This window comes from Homalodisca vitripennis, chromosome X (assembly GCF_021130785.1).
Source record: "Homalodisca vitripennis isolate AUS2020 chromosome X, UT_GWSS_2.1, whole genome shotgun sequence".
In the NCBI taxonomy this organism is placed as follows: Eukaryota; Metazoa; Arthropoda; class Insecta; order Hemiptera; family Cicadellidae; genus Homalodisca; species Homalodisca vitripennis.
Window position 1 is genome coordinate 28,227,152 of NC_060215.1, and position 27,307 is coordinate 28,254,458.

At 32.9% G+C, this 27,307-nt stretch overlaps 1 protein-coding gene across 6 annotated transcripts in view; it reads right to left on the reverse strand.

Annotated features, from left to right (window-relative positions):
- Positions 1–27,307, reverse strand: part of LOC124368845 (zinc transporter foi-like) — a 73,815-nt gene that overhangs the window by 21,576 nt on the left and 24,932 nt on the right. For all 6 annotated transcript variants that reach the window (XM_046826280.1, XM_046826282.1, XM_046826284.1 and 3 more), the window contains 7 exons: positions 23,520–23,580; positions 17,776–17,869; positions 15,799–15,983; positions 13,265–13,308; positions 11,098–11,263; positions 7,297–7,466; positions 3,908–4,081 (listed from right to left, as the gene is read on the reverse strand). In XM_046826280.1, the coding sequence (XP_046682236.1) occupies positions 3,908–4,081; positions 7,297–7,466; positions 11,098–11,263; positions 13,265–13,308; positions 15,799–15,983; positions 17,776–17,855 (819 nt within the window). In that variant the 5' untranslated portion in view covers positions 17,856–17,869; positions 23,520–23,580. The remainder of the gene's footprint in view (positions 1–3,907; positions 4,082–7,296; positions 7,467–11,097; positions 11,264–13,264; positions 13,309–15,798; positions 15,984–17,775; positions 17,870–23,519; positions 23,581–27,307) is intronic.

The following is a 27,307-nucleotide window of genomic DNA, read 5'->3' on the forward strand; positions in this document are numbered from 1 at the left end:
TTGTTATAACTTAACTATTACAGGACTAGAAGCAATTTTTATTGAAGTTTTGGTATCATGAGTAGGGTAACTCATGTGACATTGGATTTTTAAAACTGAAAATGTCATATTCAATATGTATTTTACACACGAGTCTTGCTATGTTATCTGCAGCTAATTATACACAATACACTGAACAAATAAAAGATAAGTAAATAATTTCAATTCAATGCTGTTGATTCTTTACTCATTGAAAACTATTACATGATTGACTGAGTCATGCTGAATTTTCTTTTGTTGCTTTTATCTGACGTGAATACAATCGAGAAATCTTAAAACCTGTACATAATAGACAATAGACTTTTATTTCTAAATCAATATATTGTGTACATAAAGAATTATCATAGATTTAATATAAAGTTATTCATAATTTCTTAAATTGCATTGTCTTGCTAAGAACACATATTTTCCATTAAATTATAATTCAGTACATCTCAACCATTAATTATCTTATGAAAAACCATTTGTAACTAAATGCAGAAAAAAAATAATACTATAGTCTTTAAAACACACAAATCTAAAGAAATATTTTACCCACCAGTTTCTTTCAGCAATCATATGATAACAGAAAGCAGTGCAACTAAATTCTTACGACATACAACTGATCAGAACCTGAACTGGAATACTCATGTTGCAGAAATTATGTTAAAAGTATCTTCTGGTTAATATGCTTTAAGACAAACACCAAATTTGTGTGATCTTAAAGCTTATAACATATTTATTTCACATATATCCACTCTATTATAGCCTTTGGTATCTCTGTATACAGGGTGTATATTATGTCTGGAAACACCCAAATATATCCTTTATAATTTAAATATATAAATTTGAAACCTCTTACAATCGTGATAGAGATTGGGCATCTTACTTTTTGGAACAATGTTTTGTTATGTCACACACCAACGGGGAACGTCCTTGCCGAGGGTATCGTGAATATTCTTAATGGAAGCCTATACCTTGTGATACATAATTTTAAAGGTAATAGCTTACTGAATTGAATGCCACAAACCGCATCTCAAAGGAATTATTCTATCAGAAAAATAGAGCATTTTTAGAATTGAAAATTTACTGATGTTCAACAATGTAATTTTAACATGGTTCTTGCGACAAAATGTGTTACAAACTAATTTTTTAAGCATTTTTTAAATGTTCAATTAAAATAAAATAAACAATTTATTTTTAAGCTGGTTTCATTAGTACAAATTTACCAGTTTTTTATTACAATGAATAAAACTTATGAGTCACTTTCTCTGATTACTTATGAATCTTTACTTGGTGTTTTTCCAGTCAGCAGGAAGGTTTAAAGAGACAAAGGTCACTAGCCTATGAGAAACATTATTGTGTTATTAATCATATGGTCTACAGGTTTCAGTTTGTTGAGCATGGAGCTTTCACTAGACAGGTCTAAGCTTGGGAATTACAAATGGACAAAGTTCATATCATTCCTGTCGAGTTTAATCAGTGTCTCTGAAGCATTGCTTGTCCAACAAGTTATCTAATTACAGTAGTTCAGTTTTTATTTGGCATTTTAATGGAATTGTCTGAAAGAGAACGAATTACTCTGTTGATGATGCGAGGATATGGCGATCGTCAAAGATCTTATCGGGAAGTTTGTAATTTGTTTAATGACACTTTCCCAGAAAGGAATCCCATAAGTGTTTCAACAATATCAAAAACTATTGAGCGTTTTGAAATGACAGGGAGTGTACGTAATCGGCCAAAGTCGGGTAGGATACAATCTGCAACAGATGAAGAACATGCACTAGATGTTTTTGCAAACATTTATTGAAGACCCACATACATCGCTCAGAAAGCTGCACAGCAACATGATATGCACCCTATGTCTGTGAGTAAGATTTTGAAAATTAAATAAATACAAACCATTTTAAAGTTCATTTAGTCCAACAGTTAAGTGAGGATGATTACGACAGAAGAGTTGAGTTTTGTGAACTTGTGATGCGCAAATGTGATGACAATAGAGATTTTCTGACCAACATACATTTTCTGATGAGGCAACTTTTTTCCTAAATGGCAATGTTAACAGGCACAATTGCCGTTACTACTGGGCTAGTGAAAACCCACATTGGATTACTGAGTCCCATTCACAGCAACCACAAAAACTGAACGTATGGTGTGGAATTTTAGGTAACAAAAATTGTTGGACCCTTTTTCATCAATGGAAATTTAAATGCCGAACTTTACTACAATATGCTCCAAAATGAAATAATCCCAGCTATTCAAATTGCATCAGGAGAATACTTTGATAATGTATGGTTTCAGCAGGATGGTGCTCCACCCCATTATGGGAGACAGGTAAGAGAGTATTTGGATTTAAGGTTTCCTCATAAATGGTTTGGCCGAAGAGGAGAAATCGAATGGCCTCCAAGATCTCCGGATTTGTCACCAATCGATTATTTCCCTATGGGGTCATTTAAAATCCAATGTTTATAGAAGAAAGCCTCATAATTTGGAAGACCTAAGAAACAGGATTATAGAGGAGATTGCTTTGATAACTGAAGAAATGTTAGGCAACTCTGTCGAATCATTTTACACAAGATTGGCTCATTGTCAAACCGTAGAAGGAACACAGTTCGAAACAATTGCTTTGACACCAAATGCAGGTAAAACGTTTTGTTGTAAGACTTTTGTAACAGCATACATTATTTTTTATTTGTAATAAGAAATCAATAACATAAGTATTTCCATAATTGTACTGCAATAAAAACTGGCAAATTTGTGCTAATAGAACCAGCTTAAAATGAAATTTTTGTTTTTATTTAATTGAACATTTAAAAAAATGCTAAAAAATTAGTGTAACACATTTTGTGGCAAGAACCATGTTAAAATTACATTGTTGAACATCAGTAAATTTTCAATACTATAAAAATGCTCTATTTTCTGATAGAATAATTCCCTTGAGATGCGGTTTGTGGCATTCAATTCAGTAAGCTATTACCTTTAAAATTATGTATCACAAGGTATAGGCTTCCATTAAGAATATTCACGATACCCTCGGCAGGACGTCCCCCGTTGGTGTGACATAACAAAACATTGTTCCAAAAAGTAGATGCCCAATCTCTATCACGATTGTAAGAGGTTTCAAATTTATATTTAAATTATTAAAGGATATATTTTGGGTGTTTCCAGACATAATATACACCCTGTATAGTGTAATACCTTAAGAACCTGCAATTTTTCTCAAGAATTACAAGAATAATAGTTTTTAGAGGATTCTATCACAAACCTAATGACACCAAAATGATTTAAATTGAATAATAAATAGCTGATTTAGAGCAGATTTACTGTGACAAGACATGGCCCACATTGAGGTTCTCAGTGAATAGCCAACTATACAAACACGGAATAAACGGCAGCTGAAATTTGTCTAGAGAGTTATGGGACACCCTGTATGTGTGTGTGTGTGTGTGTGTGTGTGTGTGTGTGTGTGTGTGTGTGTGTGTGTGTGTGTGTGTGTGTGTGTGTGTGTCTTTTTGGAGGCTGGAGAACAAGTTGGTCCCACCTGTCCCATCCTTTACCTTACTATCCTTTTGGAGGTTGGAGCACAAGTTGGTCCCACCCACCCCATCCTTTACCTTACTATCTGTCTGGAGGCTGGAGTAAAAGTTGCCCCCTTGAGCCCCATCCTTTACCTTAATATCTTTTTGGAGGTTGGAACACAAGTTGCTCCCTCCAGTCCCATTCTTTACCTCAATATCTGATATATCAGCTTGGCACCAAATCATTACTTAATTTTATACAAGTTCCAATACAGCAGCTAATAGTGAGCTAATGAACCCTACCAAATCTATAATAATGCTAATACAAACTCAGTGTAAGTAAATAATACAAATTAAATAAAAACACCTACTTGAGTTTTTCTCTGCCTCTTTTTCCTACATTCGGCCACCATGGTCAGGCACTTCTCTGTGAAGTAGAAGAAGACGACACCCAGCATGGCCACCAGGCCACGCCAGATGTTGGTGTCATGATCACTAGTGTCGCTCTCTGCTTCATGCTCGTGGCTATGAGTTCCCATCATTGCCTGCCAGAATGTATGACATATAAGTATAGTTATGTAAAACTATAACTTATGAAATTAACATCTAGGGAACAACTGACAATTCTCTATCTACACTTCAGTATTCTATCTTAACCTTTCGCACGCCGCTAATAAATCCATTTATTTCCCTATAACTACAAGACATCTATAAATTTATTTTTCTTTAAGTTCACAGCTAATTTTTTACTACATCAAAACAACACGGAGGTAATTTAACAGGTAATTTCCAAAATATATTAAACAAGGAATTTGAGTTAAAATGAACATATTGATACAAATCTAAAAGTAACACTTCACTATACTGTGAATTTTATATAAATTTAAACGCTTGATACAAACTAAGAAAACTTATAAATTATCACTAGTTATTACTAATAATTATTAGGAAATCTTATCTAATTTTTCACAGATAAGGTCTATCATCTTATTTTATCATCTGAGCAGACAAGGGATATATTTGGTTATGGCTCTGTAGGAGACACAGAACTGAGGAGCAGGTGCCCGCTTGTTAACTGGCACCCCTCACCCCCTGCCATGGAGTGAAGGTCGTCTATAAATACTTCATTGTCAACCGCGATACGGAGCAGGCACGATAGTCACGGAGCGTGCTTACCGCATCTTGAGGGTCTTTAGTGAACTAAAAACTCTCCAAGAAACACGATGTGTAATATCGGATACACTTGTGTTTGGTGTTTTGGTCAAAGACTACCATTCTGATATATCCGCCTACGACGTGGGAAGGGTTATATTAAACATTCGTTTAAGATAAATACTTTTTCATAATTTAGAATTTGTGTGCATGCCAACTGTATTAAAATAAACAATGTTTAAATATGGCACAAATTTTCTCCGTTTGCATTGAAGCAGGTTTCCGAATTTTGGTGGTTCCTCATTGCATGAAGTTGACCAACAAAACACCATACCTATTCCAGAACATGGAGGCCATTTAGCACTTGGATACTCTGCTTAGCCTTAACCTTTACAGATCATGTGTGTCTCCATTCTTGCTCTGTTGCTTTGGTCTGGACGTGACATGCAAAACCATTATTTCGTCCCCAATCCAATCTGCTTAAAAGATTATTGTATTTAAAATGTACCCAGAAAATTTACGTATTGATACAAATTAAAATAGGAGTTGAATTAAACTTTGTGATGATTTTAATGTTTTGTTACATATACTATGTATGTGTTGTAATCATTTATTTACATTCCCGTATACTACAGCCTAAATTAGCTTATCCATAGTATCAATGTTGGTAACCCTCAGTTTGCTGTGTATTTTTAATGTTTGTTACTACGGAATACTAAAATCTGTTATAATAAATAAATATCTGAAAACAAAATGAATTTTATGGATTTTTATTCTGATAAAACAAATAAAAGCTCAATTGTTCCCAAGAAATTCACCCTTTATTTCTTACAAACTAAAAATATTTTACACTACAAACCACAAAACAGCCACAATACTCTGCAAGAAAACTATATGGTCAACCTCTGAATAATCTACAGTTTATTGACAGCTGATAGTAAAAATCATTAACTATCAAAAACAATGATACAAGGGTTTTTTGGTTCTGTATAGGCAAGATTTGAGTAATAAGGTTTTTACACAGTTTTTAAAATTAGTTTTACTTAATTCTTTTATATCTGAGGGCAATACAATGTACAGCATTGAGAAATGCTAATGAACGCAAAGAAAGACAAAACACTAAATCTATTAAAAATGTTATAAAACAAAATAGAATCGGCCAAGCGCTAATGTCGGCTTAAGCTGACAGTGACACTTTTTATTTGACAATGCCCTGTGTTGGCTTAAACTGTCAAGAAACACATAAAGCATCACAATTTAACCTTTCCAGCGTTATTGACGCGGATCCGCGGAGGGCCACTACAAGCTCAAAACGTTATTGCCGTGGATCCGCATTTTTGCATTCTTTATTTTCTTACTGCTATGTTAGTTGAATATTTTGCTGCTAGATGGTTCTAGTAGTCATGCGACATACAGACGGGTTGCCCTGCCTCGAATTCTGTTACAATGGGAGTGGCAGTTGCTTCTAATTGGCCAAACACTGTCTAGCGGGCGTGGCCCCGCTCCTTTCACAAAGTCATTGACGGGAGCTCCCGTCAAGGCATCTAGCCAGTTAGTTAGTGAGAAGCGTCTGGTACACGCATATGTATTTCGGTTATCGCTAATTTTCTGTTGTGTCCTATTCTTTTTAAAGTAAATTATTCCTATTATATACAGCAGTTTCTAGTATTTATTTAGTGTTTTTTACCATTATTCGTGTGAATGGCGAATCGAGACGATTCGGAATTTGAAGATTTGGTAATTCTGAGCAATTACTTGGTCAACCCCAAACTTTTTAATATTTTACTACGGTCATAAGGATGTTATCAGAAAGCAAGAAACATAATTCAAGCCCCGCAAAGCCGTCCGAAAGTTGCCGAGCGAAAAGAAGGTTCAAAGTCCACGCGATAACAGTGGCTTGCGGGAGACGCGCGGAATGTCAGTTGTGACAGCCCGCCACCAAATAAACACTCTTTGTCTACTTTTGTATTTTTCTAATTTTATTGGTTTGTAATATAGTATATGTTTGTATATAAACCTGTGTTTCATTCCCATACTTAGGCTACTGAATAAATGATAAAAATATTAGTGACAACTACACTGCTATTCTACGATATTCTCAAAAGTAAAATATTAGCCTAGGAAATCCAAAAAGGGCTAAACAAATTTTATTTACCGTTAAATAACTCTATTTTGACATACAGAAACGAAAATAAATTTAACTTTACACATTGGAAATTTTAAAAAATTGAAACTTTATCAAAGATCAGGTCTAATTTTTCATGACGCTTAAAGGGTTAAATACAATTATTATACTTTGCTTATAAAAAAATTAAGCGATATTGAAGTTTTCCTATACTATAATATTTGTCTATAGCAATGAAGAAAATTATCTCAAAAATTATTTTCTTTAATTTGAGTTTGATTCGATTACATAGTTTGGAAGCGTACAAAGAGTTTTACACAGCTACACAGCAAAACTACCACACTAAGTTTACACAAATATTTGAAGATTGATTCAGTAAAAATAATTCGCGGACACGCTTTGCTTTTGAAGACAGGACTGACACATTACGAACAAGACAGGACAGACACAATTTAGAAACAACGTACAGAGAAAGCTACTCACATGTGGTAAGAGATGAAGGAGGGCATCGCCACAGAGCGTACCAACTGCCAGTGCCACTAGGAACTGGATCAGCTGATGGTAGAACACCTGCTGCATCACAGGGATCACAGCCACACCGAGTAGTCCACACAGGCTGATTATTATGATGCTAAGTGTTGAGTACAGCCACACTGCAAACGTAATTCTATTAAAAATTGGTTCCAAACATTTATTTACTAATGGAGTAAGTGAAAAATCACCTCCAGGAGGGTTCACTTCTGGCTGGTTTATACCTTCCAGTTGAACTGGGTATACCAAATACCGATGTTTCACTTAAATGTGGGCATCCCTACAGATGTCACATTACCAACCATAAAATGTTGAGAAATTGGGGTGCAAGGGTAGAGTGATAGGTCTAGTCTACTGCAGGGGATGACTGAGTTGGTGGGGTTCCCTAAGTGTTAACCCTCCGACTGATAATAGGAAACTCCCAGAATGATACACTAGTTTTTGTCTTTGTGCAGCATATTTTTCAGATATTTTTAAAATATATGTGCTTAATGTTAAGTAATAAGTGTTTTATATCAACTGTTTTGTTACAAACCAGAGAAAGTTTTAAAATAATAAAAATATGCACTTACTAGAGTATTGTTATTTATTTGTACATAAATTCAAAAAATTTTATTGTAAATTTTTTTTTCTAAGTTTCACTCCATGTAAATTTCACATGAATTGAGACATCATTTGAACAATGAGGATTACCCATTTCACAACATAACAATACATTATAAACAATCAGCCTACATAATAACCTAGCAACAGTAGCAACAAAGATCGTCAAGGCCGTGCAACGTGTCACCAGCTGCATAGTCGGTCAGCTGTATGCCGATCGGCATATAATCGATATCAGATGACAACGAGTAATATTACGAATATAAACTATATAAAATGAATTAATATTTATGAGTAGAGATTTGAATGGTACAATTTATGTCTTTACAACTTAAACGGTTTTCACGTAATAATAGTGGAAAGTTGACAGACGCCCGTGCCATCTTTATCAGTTCACAAGCGGTATTGATGAACGTCTGTGCCGTCGGTCATCAGTTGGAGGGTTAATGGCAGCTAACCTATAAATAAGGGCATGCCACCCCTCCATGCTTTAACTGGAGAGGCTGATACAGAATTGGCCTACCTTTCTTCTAAGGAGACATGACTGAGGTTAATGCCCAAAATCCTTTCTCATGGATTTCGACAGGAGGCGGCCCCTACCCCCAACCTTACTTATCCAGAATATCCTGCCACTCCAGAAATAGCGCAAAGGTCCTTTTAGGACCTTAAATTAACGCATTTTTAATTTTTTTGAATGACTAACAAGTTTTTATGATAGTTTACATCTTAATCGCAGTCTCAACTATTATCCACATGGGTTCACAACTCTAGGGGTTTAGGGGCCATACTGACCATATTTGGCTAGACTTTAGGTGTAAAACACATAACACTATTACATATAAAATTAACAAATTATCAAACAAATATTCACAAAAATCACAAATATTTCCACTACATCGGTCAGACTATGACTGGCCAAGTCATGTGACCCGGGAAATTTTGTCTTATTTTGATAATAGCATCCCATTTTACTGTTAGAAATTTTTTTAACTACATAATATCAGGTATATGACATGGGACCTGTATTGACCTTCTCATTTTGGACATTGCTTCCATTTACTTTAGAGCTTCTAATTAATCTTAAGTAATAACTCTTCTAGTGTCTAAAAGATTCATGCAAAAGTTGTGGCAAAAATCAATGTTGTTTTGTGTATACTTTGATTTTGTAATTTAACACCTAATATTAGTTACATTGTGTGTTGAAGTTTATGACCAAATTCTACAGGTATATGTGGGTTTATTAATTGTTATATGTTTACTAAGCCTGGTTTTATTTTGTTCGTGTTTTCTTTCATAACTAGTCTGGTCATTTTCAGTAACCATTATAGATGTTTGATGGTGTTAGTTAATTAATAAATTGAAAATTCAACTTTTGAAAGGCTATGGATCCTGTTTCTACGGGCACTAAGAGAAAACTTATTTTGTTATCAGTACTGGTAGGTTTTTTAATGGTACAATATATTACTTTGTGTTTTCTTATCATAGTTTATTTTGAATCATGTTGTAAGAGTAGATATACGTTAAGGCACAACCAAACCAAGAAGTGTTTCAGCCATGACTTTAGAAAGAAAAATTCCAAACTCGGATTTCAGATTATCTACAGTACTTGCAAGTGAAATAATTTTATTGTTACTCATCACTGTCATTCATCAGTTAACCCAAAATTGAATAATCAGGTTGGCTGCAGATTGTATCTTGTTTTGTTTTATTACATTTGTTGTCTCATATTCAGTAACATGTTTATGAAGTTTTGTTATTTCAATCAAGACCAATCCAATGTGTGATAATCAATCAGTTCAATCAAAATTATTTTTGGTTATCGGTTACTAATGAGTATGAATTCCTTGATAAGTTGCCAAGATTTTTGCTGTCCCCCTGCTATGTTGTGAGACTCAGATATAATTTACAAGTGTAACGTTGTATAACCTTATGAATTTTGGAAAAGCCAAGTAATTTTAGACAGTGCTGTAACTCAATTTTAAAACATATATTTTCTGACATACATAGTTTCCCACACCATTCATTACATGTCAAAACTATAGCATGCATGTCTTCCATAACCCATTTTAACTGAAAAAAGTATAGAGTTTGATGATCACTTCAATTATATTTCCTGGAAAGAATGATACAATTAAAACTACAGTTATTCTGAGTTAGCAATGTCAAGGAATAGACACCATAGGAGAAACACTTACTACAGTAGAGCCCCTCATATCCGGCCACCACGGGACCGAGCCCCTGGCCGGATAACGATTCGGCCGGATAAACCAACCTACAGTACACAGCACTTGACGAAACAAAACAATTGTACTGTACTGTACTAACCGCACTGGAAATAATCAACGAACTGTTTACAGGTTAAACCTACTAGCTCAACTGAGGACAACACAGGAAAATGTAAACAAATAGATACACCAAAATAACGCACGAGTCGTGGGAGACTAGTGCGTACAACTGCGCGTCCGCAAGCCGTGGTAAATAAATTTCGATATTGGCTTCCGAGAAGTGGCCGAATAAACCGAGGTGCGGTAAAACCGAGGCCGGATATGAGGGGTTCTACTGTATTGTTTTAAGAAAATCTCAAAAAACATAAACTCTGTGTAAATTTTACTTGCAAAACCTTTTGTTAAAATTAAGGAAAATGTTTATGTGATCATACTCTTGCTATGAAATAATCAAACAGACTCCAAAATCCCAAATAACAATCTGAGAAATGTTAATGTTAATGTGTGTGTTAATATAAATATTTCTTTATGAATAAATACAGCAACTATTTAAATTCAAAATGATGTAACAGTATGGTTAAATGCTTACATTATGAAAAATAAAATTAAAAAGTTGACTTGAGTGAATTCAGGACTCGCACAGAAAATTGCAAAGGCCTAATCACTAGTTTGTAAGAAATATGATACATTCTTGGCAGTGTTGTTTTTGACAACAACAACAACAGTAAGTTAACTACTACTTGTAAGCAACTAAAGTAAGCTTCTGTGTCTGAATGCATATGGTGTGTTTACAGATCTGTTTATACCGTTACTTACAACTTTTTAATGAATTTAACTAAATCAACTGAATAAATCTGATTAGCTAGCTGACTGAGTTTGTTATGAATCAAAGACGAACCTTGAAGACAAGTAAAGTACACCTCACCTGCAGTAATATCGTCTGGTACTTTATCGTGTCTGTGTTGGGCCACACACACTGGAGGGTGTAGTGTGATGTGCATGAACTGAGACAACAGCACAGGGCAGACATCCCGGTATGCGGTTTTGGTTAACTCCTGAGCTCCATTCAACAGAATTTCACTGGATATACACTACAACAAAAATTACATGTTAATCCTAGAGCTAATATATATGACTCTCACCTAAGTGCAAATTTTTCTTCTTTTTGGGTTGGTTTATTTTTCTCTTTAAGCTGTATATTGTTGTATACCGTATTTGCATGTAATTGAAATTAAAAAAAAAACACTCATTACTATTATTATTATTTATTATAACATATATAGCAAAATCTGTTATATCCAGTCTAATGTGGAGATGGGGTAGGCTGCATATCGTTAAAACAAGATGTAAAATTGTACAATGAAAAACATGTTATTTATAGCGAATACACTACAGATTTTGTGGTTTTTTCAATTATGAAAAGTTCAATACTGTGCTTGAACTTTTTTCTGTAAAACTGTACTAATTTATGAAACAGCAAACGTTTATTGTATTTTAAACTTTAACACTAAACTGATGGACTGGTTATTTTTATCTTTTGTGGTTACACATCTAAAACAGAACAAAATTCGAAAGGCTATAGTTACAATTTTATTTTTGAAAAGATTCAGATCTCAACTGGATCAAAGTTTTGTGAGGTTACTGTTTCTAAAAATAGAATGGATGAGGTCACTGTAAGGAAAAAAGCCCGTCCCTCTCCCAACCTGTACCACTGTGCAAAGAGAGTGATTTGGCCTGCCTGTCTGACATTCCCTTGTCACAAAGCTTACAGTTTCTAAACTGTTTTATCGTTTGTCATCAGGTCGGATATCAGAGGTGCTGGACATACACAGGCTTTGGTCTTGAAAATTGTATACAAACAATAGTGTTTATTGTTTGACGAATTACTAGAAAGTACATTTGAGATTTTCTGCATTGTATACTTGATGGAAGTCACCAGGTTTTAAAATAAAAGACAATGAATTGCGAAAAAAATAAAATGTCTTTTATATTAAATACATTTGAGATCACTTGAATTATTTATAAAGTTTTTTTCGTTCTTTCCCCTTGTATTCAAAAGTATATTAGTTTTATAAATTACATTGTACAAAAAAAAAAACCATATTTCATTTACTAAATGACCTCACCCAACAAAATGAAAATTGTGCAAAAATGTATAGTGTTTCCCAATGTATAAAACAGCTGTCTGTTGACTGGCAGTGTAATTTTATATGCAAGAATCAAATTAAAATAGTTCACCAAAACTGGTGTCAATAATGAGTTGTTTACTCTTCCTTTTTGTAATCAATTTGTAAAATGATTGGGGAATATTTACTTCTTTCAAGTTGCATAATACAAGAGCAAGTAAATGTGCCACATATCTCAAGCTGTCATCTACATGACCTAGTTTACTGGAATTCATTAACTACAGCTCCCAGTGCTAATTCAATTTAAACGTTACACCAGTATACATGTTATACGACAACTCTTTTAAATAAAATGAGACAATTCCCCTTATAACATTACCCTATCCATTGTTGAAAGATTGTTGATCTGCACAAGGAAATCTGCAACAAGGATAACGAGAAAGGTACTAAAGCAGTACAGTCCAGTAAGTACAGTATGAGGACACAGTACTGATAAAAAGTACCCTAATCCAGGCAGAATTTGAACATGTGCTTTTAACGTAAATTTACATTTTTGTACAATTTGTCATAACAAAAAATTATTACAACATTTTATTACATGAGTAGTAAGTTTTAACAAAATATTCAAACAGAAAAAAAAATAAGGAGATGAAAAGTAAATTTTCAGAATTGAATTGACTGATTATATTGTACAGTCGGCAGGGTTGGGAATTGAGTTAAAAGTGGTCAAGTATTCTATCAAAGCGCTACAAAATTTGACAGAAATTGGTGAGATCTTGATTGATCAAATACTATTTATTTCACTTAAGATAAATTCACATTTGGCCATTTCCCTACTTAGGAGTTAATAACAACATAAAATAATGGAAAAAAATAAACAATAACAAAACTTGTTTGTAAATCAGAAAATTATGTGCTGGTACACATAATTTCTTTTTTTTATTACAAGTAATTGGTTATACTTACTGATGTTTTATCATCAATGTGGTACTGGGTTGAGTTAGACGATGCTGAAAAGAAAATAAATATAAGCAACAAACAAAAAATAGCATCATATATTATGACTTTGATCATAAACAAATATAAAAGAAAAAAGTATTCATGCTACATTCTTGTTTTTATTTGTTTTATTTCATATTTTTCTACCAACTCACATGGATCAAGTCCATAGACCTGCTCTTTACAATGGTTACTACATTATGTATTTATTTAATGTTGGTAAATCATCCAGTCATCTAATAAAACTTTTAATTACATTCAGAGAAGAAACAGAGAATAAATGGCATCCATTACACATTAATGCTAATAAACCAAACATTTATACAACAGCATACAACGCCAGCAAACACAATAAACATAGAAGGCTACTTCAATAAGGCAAACAATTTAAATATCTAAGGGTAATAATAACAAATAAAAAAATGAAATTAAAAACATGTCGCATCATCAATGTATACTCTTATTCAAAAATGTCAGTTCACTGTAATAATGTCACACTGCAAAATCTGAACTTAATGTACAATAAGATGCTGATGAACAGTGCTCATACAAGTTAAAAAGAAAAAAAGGCTTTTATTAAACTTAAAATGTTAAAGACTCAAGAATACTGAACACTTCAAACTGGATCCGTCTGTGGTAAACAAAGAGCCCAGTGGGTATGAAATACTCAATTAATGTGTGTGCTTATTTTAATATTGCTATATTAAGAAAAAGAGGAATGACCTTCCAATCTGGTAAAGGTAAGCCTGCTCTTTCTATCCTATTTAAACTCTTATGGATAAAGCCTGACTTTTTATCCTCTTTAATCTTGAAAAGAAGTGTTAAGAAAGAGTTGTAGTCTATTAAGTAGATAGAAGTGAAGAATATTTAGGATAGGGGTCAAAAAGCAATTCACGTGACCTGTTTCCCTAAAAAAACATTTTTGTAAAATTACATTTTATTTCACTTAACACACATTTATTACACTTACATTTGATTACTAGTCAAATAAACTATGATTTACACAAAACTAAATAATAATTTAGACTTTATGATTTGAAAATTAAATTGTAAGATGTAAATTGTAAATTAATTTGTAAATTATACTAAGATCACCATGAAAAATAATCTGCAAATTATGGGAACCACAGGTCTTAAAACATTTACGAGCTCCTGCAATAGGTAAATGAGAAATGATGAAATAAATGAATAACGATGATGATGTTGTAATTCACATGAGAGTAAGGAAGGCTGGGCATGAGTTGCACAGATGGAGGCTGACTGCTGCAGAAAAAATTTGAAGGGAAGAAAATATAAAGGGAGCAGGCTCCTAGGAAGGTCCAAACATTGATGTTATGGTCAGGCCGAAGCAGACACCAATTAAATAGGAGTAAGTGTGAGGAGGAAGAAGATAGAAGATGAAATGTAACTAGGCAACTAAGACTAACATTGGGATGGAACTGTTTGAGATATGGTTAAGCCAGTTGTTTAAAGCAACAAATAACGTATAATTTGTGGAAAATATTAAACGCTTTTACTTGAGTACAATTTGATAGCCTAATACACTAAATTCCCTAACCCATTGCGAGCAATGAAAAACCTTGGCGCCTGACACTGAGCGGACGGAGTTTACAGCAGTAGGCAGACGGCCGTCCCACAGTGGCGCGTACACGGTTTACTTGCAATATTTTTAAAATGCACTATTTTGACATATTATATATGTTTATGTAATACTATATACATTTATTTATTCAGATAAGTACTGAACTAAAATAATAAAATATGTCTAGAATAAGATTCAGTGTGTTTGTCAAAGGCTTTGCACAGCTCAGGATTGTACATTAATATACATGGACAAACTAGAACTAATTCATCATGAAACAAATCATCATTGTTGCCATATTCTCCGTCACTGCAACTTTCTAATAACAATCTGTCAAGTTCGGAAGAACACAGGTTATCGCCCATTATATTATAAGCAACAAACAAAACCGACCGCCATCTATTCAGACACAAAACTGAAAGTGAAAATCATATTAGTAACAGCTGATATTATTTTTAGGCTACTACTGCGAAAACAATACAGTACCGAACGTAACTAAGAGCATTCTAGTGGATAAAGTACGAATAAAACAGTAATTGCTAAACGGCGAACAGAGGACGCGTAGATCACGTCTTTCAACGTTTGATCCACTGAACGGTCGGACGTGTAGCGCACATCTTTCGCCCGCAATGGGTTAAACAAAATATAGTGAAACAAAACTAATTAGGTTGGACAAAAATTAAATTAATACAAAATAACATACAAAATCATCCTCTTTATAATAAAAATGTGTGTAAAGCCTATAAATCCATATAATACATTGAGCTTAGTTTCATGGTGCACTTTATGACACTGTTATTCATCATTGAATTATTCAAATTATATAAAAAATAATTTGTATTTCTTAAATAACACTTAGATTCGGTAAATCTGGTTTTGGTTAATATTTATTTTTCTAACATGGATGAAACTAACTTACTTGAGTTTTTTACATGGGAAACTGAATGACTGTTCGGAACAATTAGGTTTTCTAATCTAACTTCTCTGAGCAACTTTTCAAAGCCCTTAAGCGACATCGTTTCTCCATCTCCATACGTTTCAAACACTTTGTGTATGAAATCAGCTTTGTTGTCTGTCCATATTGGTTTTTTACTTACTCCCAACCTAAAAACAGAACACATTTGGTTTGTATATAAAACACACACAAATATGAAAAACACCTATAACATAAATATAACACATATATACCGCTACATTAGGCAGGCCCTAAATCTCAACGTAAATGTATAATTTAAACTCTATTTTGTTACCTCTCATTTTGTAACACCTTTACATACGTATGTTTCAGGAAACATAACAAGAACATATAAGGAGAGGAAGCTATTTTAAAACACTTTTTATTTATTTAACCAGTTTTACCAACAATTTATTTGAATTAAAAAGATAAACATCTTTTGCCTTATTCATCACATTATGTACGGTACTACAGAAAAATTTTTGATTTTAAATAAACAAAATTGATTTTTATTTATTATTCAAAATTAACATTCTAAGAGAGCAGAAAAAGTGTACAAATAAATACATATATCAGTTTTATAACTCTATTTAAATTGTAATTTTTGGAGAGTGATTTTACTGGATTAAGGGTCCACTTCAATGTTTTTATAACAATAAATTAATTTTTAGGGACCTTAATAGATGATTAGGAGAAGAACAGAATCTGTCTGATGATATCAAAGAGACTATCAATGAAGAAGCAGGAGATTTTAAAAGCTTAAATGACAAAATTAAGTTTGACTCTTAGTATTGATTTCTTTGTCTTCCTTTTTCTCTTGTGCTTTTACGGTGGTCGAGTTAATGTTATAATTTATAACTTTTTATGTAAATAAAGTGCATTTTCTTTCTTTATTCTTCTTCTTGAATATAAAAGAATTAAGCGTATTAGAATACAGAGAATAATCTAAAAAAATACTTTTTTAAAATAAAAACCTCCAGTTTTTTGTTGCTGTAACTTTTATTTAGACTATACTGATTTAAATGGCTGGAATCTATTACACTCTTAAAACATGAATCCAATATACTTAGTACAACTATTTTGATTACAGTACATCCATCCGTCTTAACAGTTTCAAATTCTGGAACTGAGCTAGCTCTAGCTTTTAAAAAGACTAAAAATACGTGAAATTTATTATTTATAGGCACAATTCTTAATATTGCTCTGTAGAAACATTACAAATGCATCTTATTTACTGTTACAATGCTGGAGACCTCTGACTTAACCAAATGTTACTTCTAGTGTAATTCCTCTACTACTATGGTTACTAATGTTATTGAAAAGAAAATATAACCTGAGAGCAATGTGGATATTTCAGCTACTATTGATCTAATCTTATATCTCATTATTCAAAACAATACTTAGCACAAGCATTGCTTATAATTATCATTAGCCAATAGGCAGACCTCTGGAGACAAAAAGATGTAAGAGATCTTGTAAATTAATTACTTTCGGTATTTTTTAAAATATTTTATTATTTTACACTCTGATAAATGCATTAATCACTAATTTTGCATTTTAATTTTAATTGAACTGATATATTCAAATGATATTTGCAAACTCAGTATAATATGACGCTAAAGCTATAGATAATCACACCTGACTAACATTACGAAGCTATGGTGGGAAGGGTTGATGCAATGTGAATATTGGGTTTAGCTTCAGTTCACCTTCCTTTTAGTGCAGCATCTGGAATCTGACTCTGTCACAGGCTTGACTCCTGGAATCTGGAGTCTGTTCATCTGAAGAGATCCAAAAAAAGTCGGTGACAAAGAAGATCAAAGGACTCCAGGAGTCAAGTCTGAGACAGCATCAGGTTCCAGACGTTACACACTTAAAGGAAGGTGACTTGGTGCTAAACTCAACTTTCACATTAAATATATAGTTGGACGAAGTACTCACAGGTTATTGTGAGAAGAGCAGTTGACATGGGAGCAACAGAAGAGGCAGAAGATGCAAGCAGTGACGAGTGGACGCCCCATGACCCGGAGCAAGCCTGTGACAAGCCATGGACCGTGACAGATAGCAAAATCTCATCAACAATTAAAAAAGATAACAGTCATGTTCCACTGTTACATTCTTAACTGAGTTTAGTACTAATTTACAGTTAAAAGTATAATTCGTGTAATCTTAGTTAAATAAAATAACTATGACGAGTTTAAAAGACTCAATACTTTAGTGTTTATTATAGAAAAAAAACAGACCTCCAGTCACAAAACCAATCATTAGGGGACAGTTTCCTGACTGGATTACAATTACATAGTGAGTCATTGTCTGGCTGGCCAGCACTGATCTTCAGTGGAGCAATGCACAATTTTTCACTTCAATTTCCAAAAGTGGAATCAATACCAAAGACCATTCTAATACTATACAGCAGGGACGATGATCTAACAGGTTTACGAGAACTCAACCGGAATATCTAGTAAAATGGAGGGATTGGCAGTGGAAAAGATCTTATACTTTCGAACAAAAGTCTGTTTATGCCATATAATACAAACACTACAGGTAGTTTCAAATTAAATAAAACTAGGATATTGAACTACGGGCCACATTGTAACTATTTATTTTCATTATGACAAACATTTCTGAAAACTTTTATATTCACTGTAAAAACACACTAATATGAAAAAGGTAAAAATTTTTGTCTTTGTAATCGTTCCACCTGTATTTTACGCATCATCCAAAATGGTGATTACATCAGTTCGCGGCCAGTCTGCGATGTCTTCGACTGATGCCTCGATCACATGGCAATCGTAGAAATGAATACTAGTAGCTGAACAAAAACAATCGTCATCTGCTGTTGTTTTTGTTTTTATTAGTCAATGTTTTGATGTTCTTGATAACTAAATATTACCAGGCTCTTCATTTCTTTCCGATTCCAAGGTTAATGCTGAGTTAGAGGACGATGGCGAATCAAGTGATGATGAAAGTGAACATAGTGATGGTGAAATTTTCCTCTGTCTACATAGAAAAATTTATCAGGTAGTGAAGGTGATGAAGACCTAGGCTCATCCTCAAATAATGATGGTGGTGGATATGGATTTGACAACTGTTGGTTTGTTTATGATGAACCTGATTTTCCATCTTTTCCTTATACTTTAGTAGGTGGATATAAGGAACCTAATTTAAATAAACCTGAGAGTACTTCAAACTTTTTTATTTGTCTTTTACTGTTGAAATAATTATTGCTGAAACTAATCTTTACGCAGAAGAAAACATAAACAAGCAGAGACCACTTAGGCCTCTACTATCTGGTCCACTTGGAAAAATGTTTCCTTAGAGGAAATAAATGCTTTCTTAGGTGTTATCCTAAACATGGCACTGAATCCAAAGTCATCTACAGAAGATTATTTTTCATCTGAGTGGATATTTCACCAACCACATATTGTAAATATATTTTTGAGTGATATTATATCATGGTTAAATACAAAACTCTTTAGTGTAAGTGTATTTTTTTAAAATTTTTGAACAATAAATAGTTATTAAGAATTTCAAATCATTAAATATAGGTGTTTGTATACATACAACAATTTTTTTTTTCCTAGAGAGCTATCTATTCACTATAAATATACCAAAATAAATACGAGCTGAGGGGCAGGCGGGTAATAAAAAAATTTGAGTTTAAAGGTTTAATCCAAACATTATACGATACAAGGGTCATCTGGAAAGTATAGTCCGTTTCATGGCACATATTGGAATGGCAAGCAAACAGTGCTATGTGCATGCGCACAAATCCCAGCAATCCTTGCTTACAAAATTATGCCACCTGCAGTGAAATCATTGTAGAGTGCTGTTTACTGTGCGAATTTAAAATGTTCAAAATAATTTATCAACTCGCGAAATACGATCAGTTATCCAGTTTTTGACAGCAAGGAACGTTTCAGCAGCGGATATTCATAGACAGAAAAGTGAAGTGTAAGTCTCTAATGCGATAAGTGACAGTAATGTGCGGAAGTGGGCGAGAGTTTTCAAAGATGGATGGGAAAATGTCCGTGATGAATCGCGATCTGGCCGGCCATCAGTGATCATGGAAGATTAGGTCAATGTTGTTGATGAAAAGATTCATGAAGATCGGCAATTTAACATTTCATCATTAGCATTGGAATTTCCGACTTTAAGTAAAAGAACGTTGCACAAAATTGTCTGAGAACATTTGAAATTTTGCAATTTGTGCTCAAGTTGGGTTTCCAGACTGCTTACTGTGGAACCCAAAATGAGAAGAATGGGTTGTAATCTTGAGTTTTTGGTCCGATATTATGAGGAACGTGATACACCTTTGGAAAACATTGTCATGGGTGACAAGACATGGGTTTCTCACATAACCTTACAAATGCAACACCAGTCAATGAAATGGCGTCATATGACATCACCAGTTAAAGTCAAGGCCAAACAAACAATCTCAACATGCAAGGTTATGGCAGCCATGTTTTGGGATATACATGGAATATTGTTAGTCGAGTTTATGGAACGAGAAAGTACAATAAATGCAGCCGCTTACTGCAATACTCTGACTAAACCTTGACATAAAATACAGAATAAGTGACATGGCCTATTGACATCTGGAGTTCTCTTGTTGCATGACACCAGACACCACTCTGTCATTGAAACCCAAAATCTCATCAGATCATTTGGTTGGGAACAGACTGACCATCTAGCGTACAGCCCAGACTTGGTACCGAGGCACTTTCACTTGTTTGGCTACGTAAAGGAGTTTCTTGGCGGTAAGCACTTCAATACTGATGACGAGGTAAAAGAAGCATTTAAAGATCGGTTATCCTCACAGACAACAGACTTCTGCAACATCAGCATTCAAACGCTCATAGAACGTTATGACAAATGTTTAAACAAAAGTGGAAACTATGTTGAAAAATAAAGAAAGATATCAGGAATAAAATAAAAAGGTTTTTTTAGAAAAATCTGTTATTTATTTTTTATAAGAAATCGGACCTTACTTTCGGGATGACCCTCGTATTATTTGCAAAAACCAATGTGTCACTTAAATCTGAGCAACCTTATGGATGTGGCACATCACTAAACACAAATGTCCAGATATTGGGGTGCAAGGGTAAATCGATAGGTCTAGTCTACTACGGGAGACGACTGTTGGAGTTGGTGGAACGAGTTAAGGGCTGTTGCTAGCCTAGACTTAAGAGCATGCTACACCCTGCCTGCCTTTACTGAAGAGGCTGGTATAGAGCTGGATTCCCCTTCTTCCAAGGAGATATGACTGAGATTAATGCCCAAAATCCTTCCTCATGGATCTTGACAGGAGGTGGCCTCTACCCCAACCTTAGCCATCCAGAATATCCTGTCACTCTGGAAGCAACGCAAAGGTCCTTTTAGGACTAAGTGCAATTTCTCAGCTTCTTGGACTGAGAAAAAAAATAAGAGTTGAATATAACATGAAACAAGATGAACTCGAGATACATTGTTTAACAGTTTATTTTCTTAGTGATTATTACTACAGAAATCTCACTAAAACTGTTGCGATTCCGACAAAGGCTGTTCAAACACAATATCAAAGCTTGCTTGGATTGCTGAAAAAAAATTGGAAAGTGTATTTTAGTTAGCAGAAGTACCGTTACATTTAGATGAAGGAATATAACGGAATAGAATATACTTTATTGTAACATTACATCTTTTTACAATTATATACTTAATACTTGGGCTAAATGGTAGGTGACATTGTCATGGCAAAATAAAAATGAAATATGCTACAATGCTAATATGTAATGCTATAATTCATACCCCAACAGAAATGGAGTTTCATTGATCCTCCAGGAATTCATTGATAATGTATTTATGAAGTATCATTACAGAGCAGACATATAAAATACACAATGCATATGTATTTAAGACCATGAGGGAATTTAAATAAAAAATCTATTACAAAATATATTAATATTAAAAAAGAAGTTGGTTAGTTTACTTTAAATTGAGAAATTCAAAACAACCTCTTTAAAGTAAAGTGAGAACAAGTATATCACTCTCAAAACACTGAAAAAATTATAAAATATTTAGCAGCATTTTTCTAGATGTCTTCATTTTTTACCCATTAAAATTTTACAAGGCTAGAAATAAATGTAATCAATGGTTCACTTCTACTCTTCAGACCAAAAAACAAAAATTAACAGATGCTACAACTGTTTGAATCAATTACAGCCATTTACTCTGCCTGTTCTTGATGACTCACAACTGTTCTTGTTTATAATCCTGCCTTCATAACTCCACGACATTCTGAGACGATTCTTTGCACATCTAGATGAAGATCCTCGGCGATATTTGAGAAAGTGTCATGCTTGATGGCAAGAGCTCGATTGTAAGTAACAACACTAATAAGACTCTAAGCATTGTGATGGGTATTGGTTTCAACTTCACTGAACACGTTACGCACGTCTCTCAATGAGCTTTGGGAAGGCTGAGGAGTCTGTACAGGTTCATAAATCTGCTACCAGGAGCTGAAAAGTTTCTCATATACCTAATAGTTACCAGCAACTTGAGAAAGGATATAATGCAAATCCAAAATCTCCATAATTCTGTGATCCGTTGTCTTTAACTTGGGATGATTTCCTCAAGTTTCTCCCTTTCAAAATACTGCACGATGTTGTTTATGGAGACTATGTGTGGGATACCAACATGCGGCATGGTTCACAAAATGTCGACTCTTTAGGAGCCCCACTAACTTTGCAAGAAGCTCTCATTTAGAGAAGAGGTCTCTCAACACAGGACCCTCCATGGAAATTTGCTGCACTTTCCAACAGTTGGGAGTTTAGAAAAAGGTGCTTCTCCAGTTTTGGTCCTTCTCAATATATATATGAACAATGTACAAATGACCTGCACATAGATTTGAAAACTTACAGGTGCACGGCATTTAGAGACTAGTTTCGAAATTTTGTGGAGATTAGGTTAATTGATTTTGGTGTAATTTAGGTTACAGTGAAAGAAATATACATATGCATAATATACCAGTGTGTTTTTATATCCACCTTTAAAGACAACAAAAAATCAGATAATGCGCCTTACTCAGCTTATTCGAAAACAAACAAACATACTCTCTCCAAACGAAACTTCTACCTATGTGTATCCTTAAAAAGGTAGTCATTTTGCTATTTTATATGTTACATCAAGGAAGGAGATGTTATATCTAGAGCTATTGCTATAATTATGATAAAAAATAAATTTTTTCAAAGTTCAGCAAAAATCCGTTTGCTTAGTTATTCGTATGTAAGAAATCTTGAGAAATAAGCTTGTTTAGTGTGATTTTGATAGATTACAAATGAGTGCAGTAGTATGATCAGCATAAATATTTATTTTCGGGTTTTTGTATTTGTCAGTAAATCATTTATAAAATATAATTAAAAAAAAAAATACAACAGTGGCCCCAAGTTTGTGCGTTTGCTTGTTTTTTTTTTAAATGCAATCCCATTCTCAAGAGTGTCATTTTGTCTGCGGTATATGATGAAGTTGAATTTCTTTGGCCAGACATATTTAGCAGTTACCATGCTAATTTACCAACATTTGAGGCAAAAAAATTGGAGGCTGGCTATTCGACAAACATTTTTATGAGCAGGGCTTGAACACTGTCAAGAAAAAAATTCAACAACATAAAATTAGAAGCAGTAGCAGCAAAACAAATCATAACTCACCACAGGAATTGATGACCACCACAAACAGAAAATCAATGTTACATTTGGGCAAACCAGATCTCTAAAACATACAAAATTTAAATATTAGATAATACATAATAATTAGTATGCATTTTAAGAAAGTCTAATGCTACAGATGACAAGACAGTTGGATTTTTCCTATAAAATTATATTTGATTAGTCACAACAGAATTTTATTTTATGTTAGTATAGATTTGTAATATTCATATTATGATTTTGTCTTGGTACTATTATTTGTGTTTTTTAGGAAATACTTATTCATTTAGTTACATTTAAACAAATTTTATAAGTAATATTTAGTTATTCAGTGTTTTACCTCTTTTTGTATGTTGTGTTTGTAATTTTAATGAAATAAATTACTGTTCATTTAATTATATACAACATATTTTCATTTCTTAAACTATTTGTTTTAGACTACAAGTCGTTGAATAGTATAAATATTTAAAACAATTGGAATATTGTTGCAAAATAAAATAAGTTGAGTGAAATATTGTTCTATTAGTTTGTTATCCTATATCTTAATGTTTTATATCTTATCCAGATTTATATTATTAGACTATGTATTATCATTAGTACACCTCAATAGTCTTAACAATAAATATTATAAGGTGCTATGAGGGTAGAATGAGTGTGTGACCTGTATAGTTTTGTTACTAAGTAATGCCAACAGTTCATCGGAAAGGGTAATTTATTAATAGATCAGTGGCCAGAAATAAGTGGGGGCCTAGTTCTATGTAGGTGGATACTTATGACCACTACTTCCACATAGGTGGATACTTATGACCACTAGTTCCATGTAGGTGGATACTTATGACCAATACTTCCACGTAAGTGGATACTTATGACCCCTATACCTAATCTTTGAGTACCAGAACTACAGAATTATACCATCTGCTGGGTTTTCCAAAGAAACAAACCCGAAACCTTTCCAATTGAGAAGCACGCTAAATGTTCAAGGTGAACGAAATCCTATCTATTTGATAAAAACATAAGAAAAGAGTACATACCCTACTTTGAGTATTAAAAAATATAAGAATGACTTAATAGTTATTAAATGAAAAACCTAAAAGAATATTAGTTTAGTAACCAATGACTTTCTATCCCCTCAAGAAGGGAGCAAGTGAGTTGTCCGAGTAAAGACAAAAAGTGAGCCTCAAATTGTATACTAAATATTGTTAGGATTGTGATGACGAAAACATTGATACAGGATGGCACAGACTGCTATTTGAATTATATTTAAAATTGCACATATATGATTTAAATTTTAATGATTATTGTGCTTAAAAAAGCACATTATATTAATATTGTCTCTCATAAATACTTAAATGTGGTCTTCAATAACTGCAAACAATGAAATCAGCATAATGATAATCTGAATATACAGACAACTTCATGGCATTTTTTATAAAATAAATGGATTAAATAAATTATTTTCCTTATATGTAATTATTATTGTCCTTTGGTATTATTGCTTGAAAAGAAGCAATCAAGAACAAAACACAAACATGAATGTGAACTTAAATCTAAATACAGTTTTTTTAATATTGATCAGTTTTGAAAGTTGTAGAAGTATAGTATGAAAAATATTCACAATGTGGCATAATATATTTTAATTTCAACATCACATATATACCAGCATACTTAAGGGGATTCACCACTGAAAACATACTTTTTTTAAAATACACAATAAAAATAGCTTAACCATTTTTTTTTCTAGTGTGTAGTAGGCTAACAAAAAAATACAAAAATATATAAAACGGCCAAATAGTTGTCACATACAGCCTACAGCGAATAAAAACGGGGGTTTTTCGCGTTTTTCAGACCATATTTAAAATTGATATATCTAAGAAACTATCCAACATATTGCACTACTCATGGTCTAATTTTGAAGATATGGATCTAATCTAAATATTTAGGTACATTTATCATGGTAGCATTATTCTTTTTAATAAAATTAATTTAGTAAACTTTAGACTTTTTTTAAAAAAAAACATGCATATATATAAAATTATGTTTCTATTCATCATATATACCTAAAAATCTAATTCTACCTAAATATTTAGAAAAAGATCTACTTAATATGTGGTAAAAATATGAACTTTCTATCTCAATTAGTTCCCAAGATATATCGATTTTTGTCTGAAAATTTATGGAAATTCAAACTTTTGGAAAACTGCAATAAAAAGTAAACGTAGGTTCAACACTAATATGTCACGTATATTTTTTAGTTTATTGTTCTGAAATAAATTTACACAATATATTAGGTCAAAATGTTGTATTATACATCAATATTTAAGTCATATTATTATGTCAGTGTTCAATAAAATACAAATATATATATATATATAAATTGTAAAATAAAACAGAGTTCGGTCGGTGACGTAGGTTGCAGGTTGCACCTCATACCGCTTTGCAATGTTGTCCTTATTTCTTCTAGCAACATTTTGTTTTGTATTCTTGACTCTTCCCATATTTCATGGCATAAAAATGAACTAAACTTCACTCAAAACAAACAGCGTGAAACTCAACAGTAGAATGACAGATGACAGAACACAAATTGTTTTGTTTTTATTATATTACTACTACTTCTTCTTCTTTAGCATAAAGTAATGAAAATAAAACAGTACAATGATTGATATGCGTATTAAACTAGATTTAAATATCTGGTTTACATATTTATAATGAAATATATAAAAGAAATTATGATGTTTTTTAGTAAAAAATAAGGTATCTAGTAAAAATGTGAAATTTTAGACATTGACGTGCTTGCAAAAAAACGTTATTTTTTCATACTTAGGGTTAAAATATAGGTCTTAGGATACTATGTTTTTGTTCAGTAGGTTCCAAATGACAAAATATAACAAAAAAAAATTTTTTTGAAAATTTAATATTTTTTCCTTATTTTCAGTGGTGAATCCCCTTAACATAACATAACTACAAAGTCTTGATATAATTTTTTTAATCAATTTTAAAAGTTTGCCTACACAAACCAACATAACTTGTATCCATTGCTCTTTCACGATTTTTTCATCATTTCATCAAATGGTTAGAAACCATGATTATAGGTCAAAACATCTCGTATCCTCCTCCTACTTTTTGTATCCTCTTACCTGGGCAGTTATACAGAGATATTAACTAGTTTGCAAGTACAGGAATGATAAACAATCATATTATCCTTCTACCTGGGCAATTACAGAGATATTAACCAGTTTGCAAGTACAGGAATGATAAACAATCATATTATCCTTCTATCTGGGCAGGTTTATATCTTATCTACTGTTGTTTCTGAAGGACACAAACATTCTTTATTCAACAAAAGTTGCTTTGTTTTCCATATCATGTATTTCAATATTAATGACGAACACTAGAGGTAATTAACAGGGAATACAGTGTGTGGAATTGCATATGAGCCTCTTTACGACTTGAGTATTATCCTCTTTAACGCTTATTTCACCTACAAGTTATTTTACTTGTGTAATATTATATGATGCAGTTGAATTGGCTTTGTATTAAGATAGTATAATCATTTTTTAGTATAAGTTCATAAATTTTAATAAATGTTAAAGCATTACAAAGTCCTCTGTTGTTATTTACAAAGCAGTGACTTGCATACTAAGCTTCGTAACAATATATCACCTCTATGGTCTCTTACCAAAGTTTAAATTGATTCATATTACAACTTACATCAATAAAACTTTCATACCTCATAAATTTTACAAATAGGTTAGTTTCATAACTGCTTCACAAATATTTTCTAAGGGTTGCAA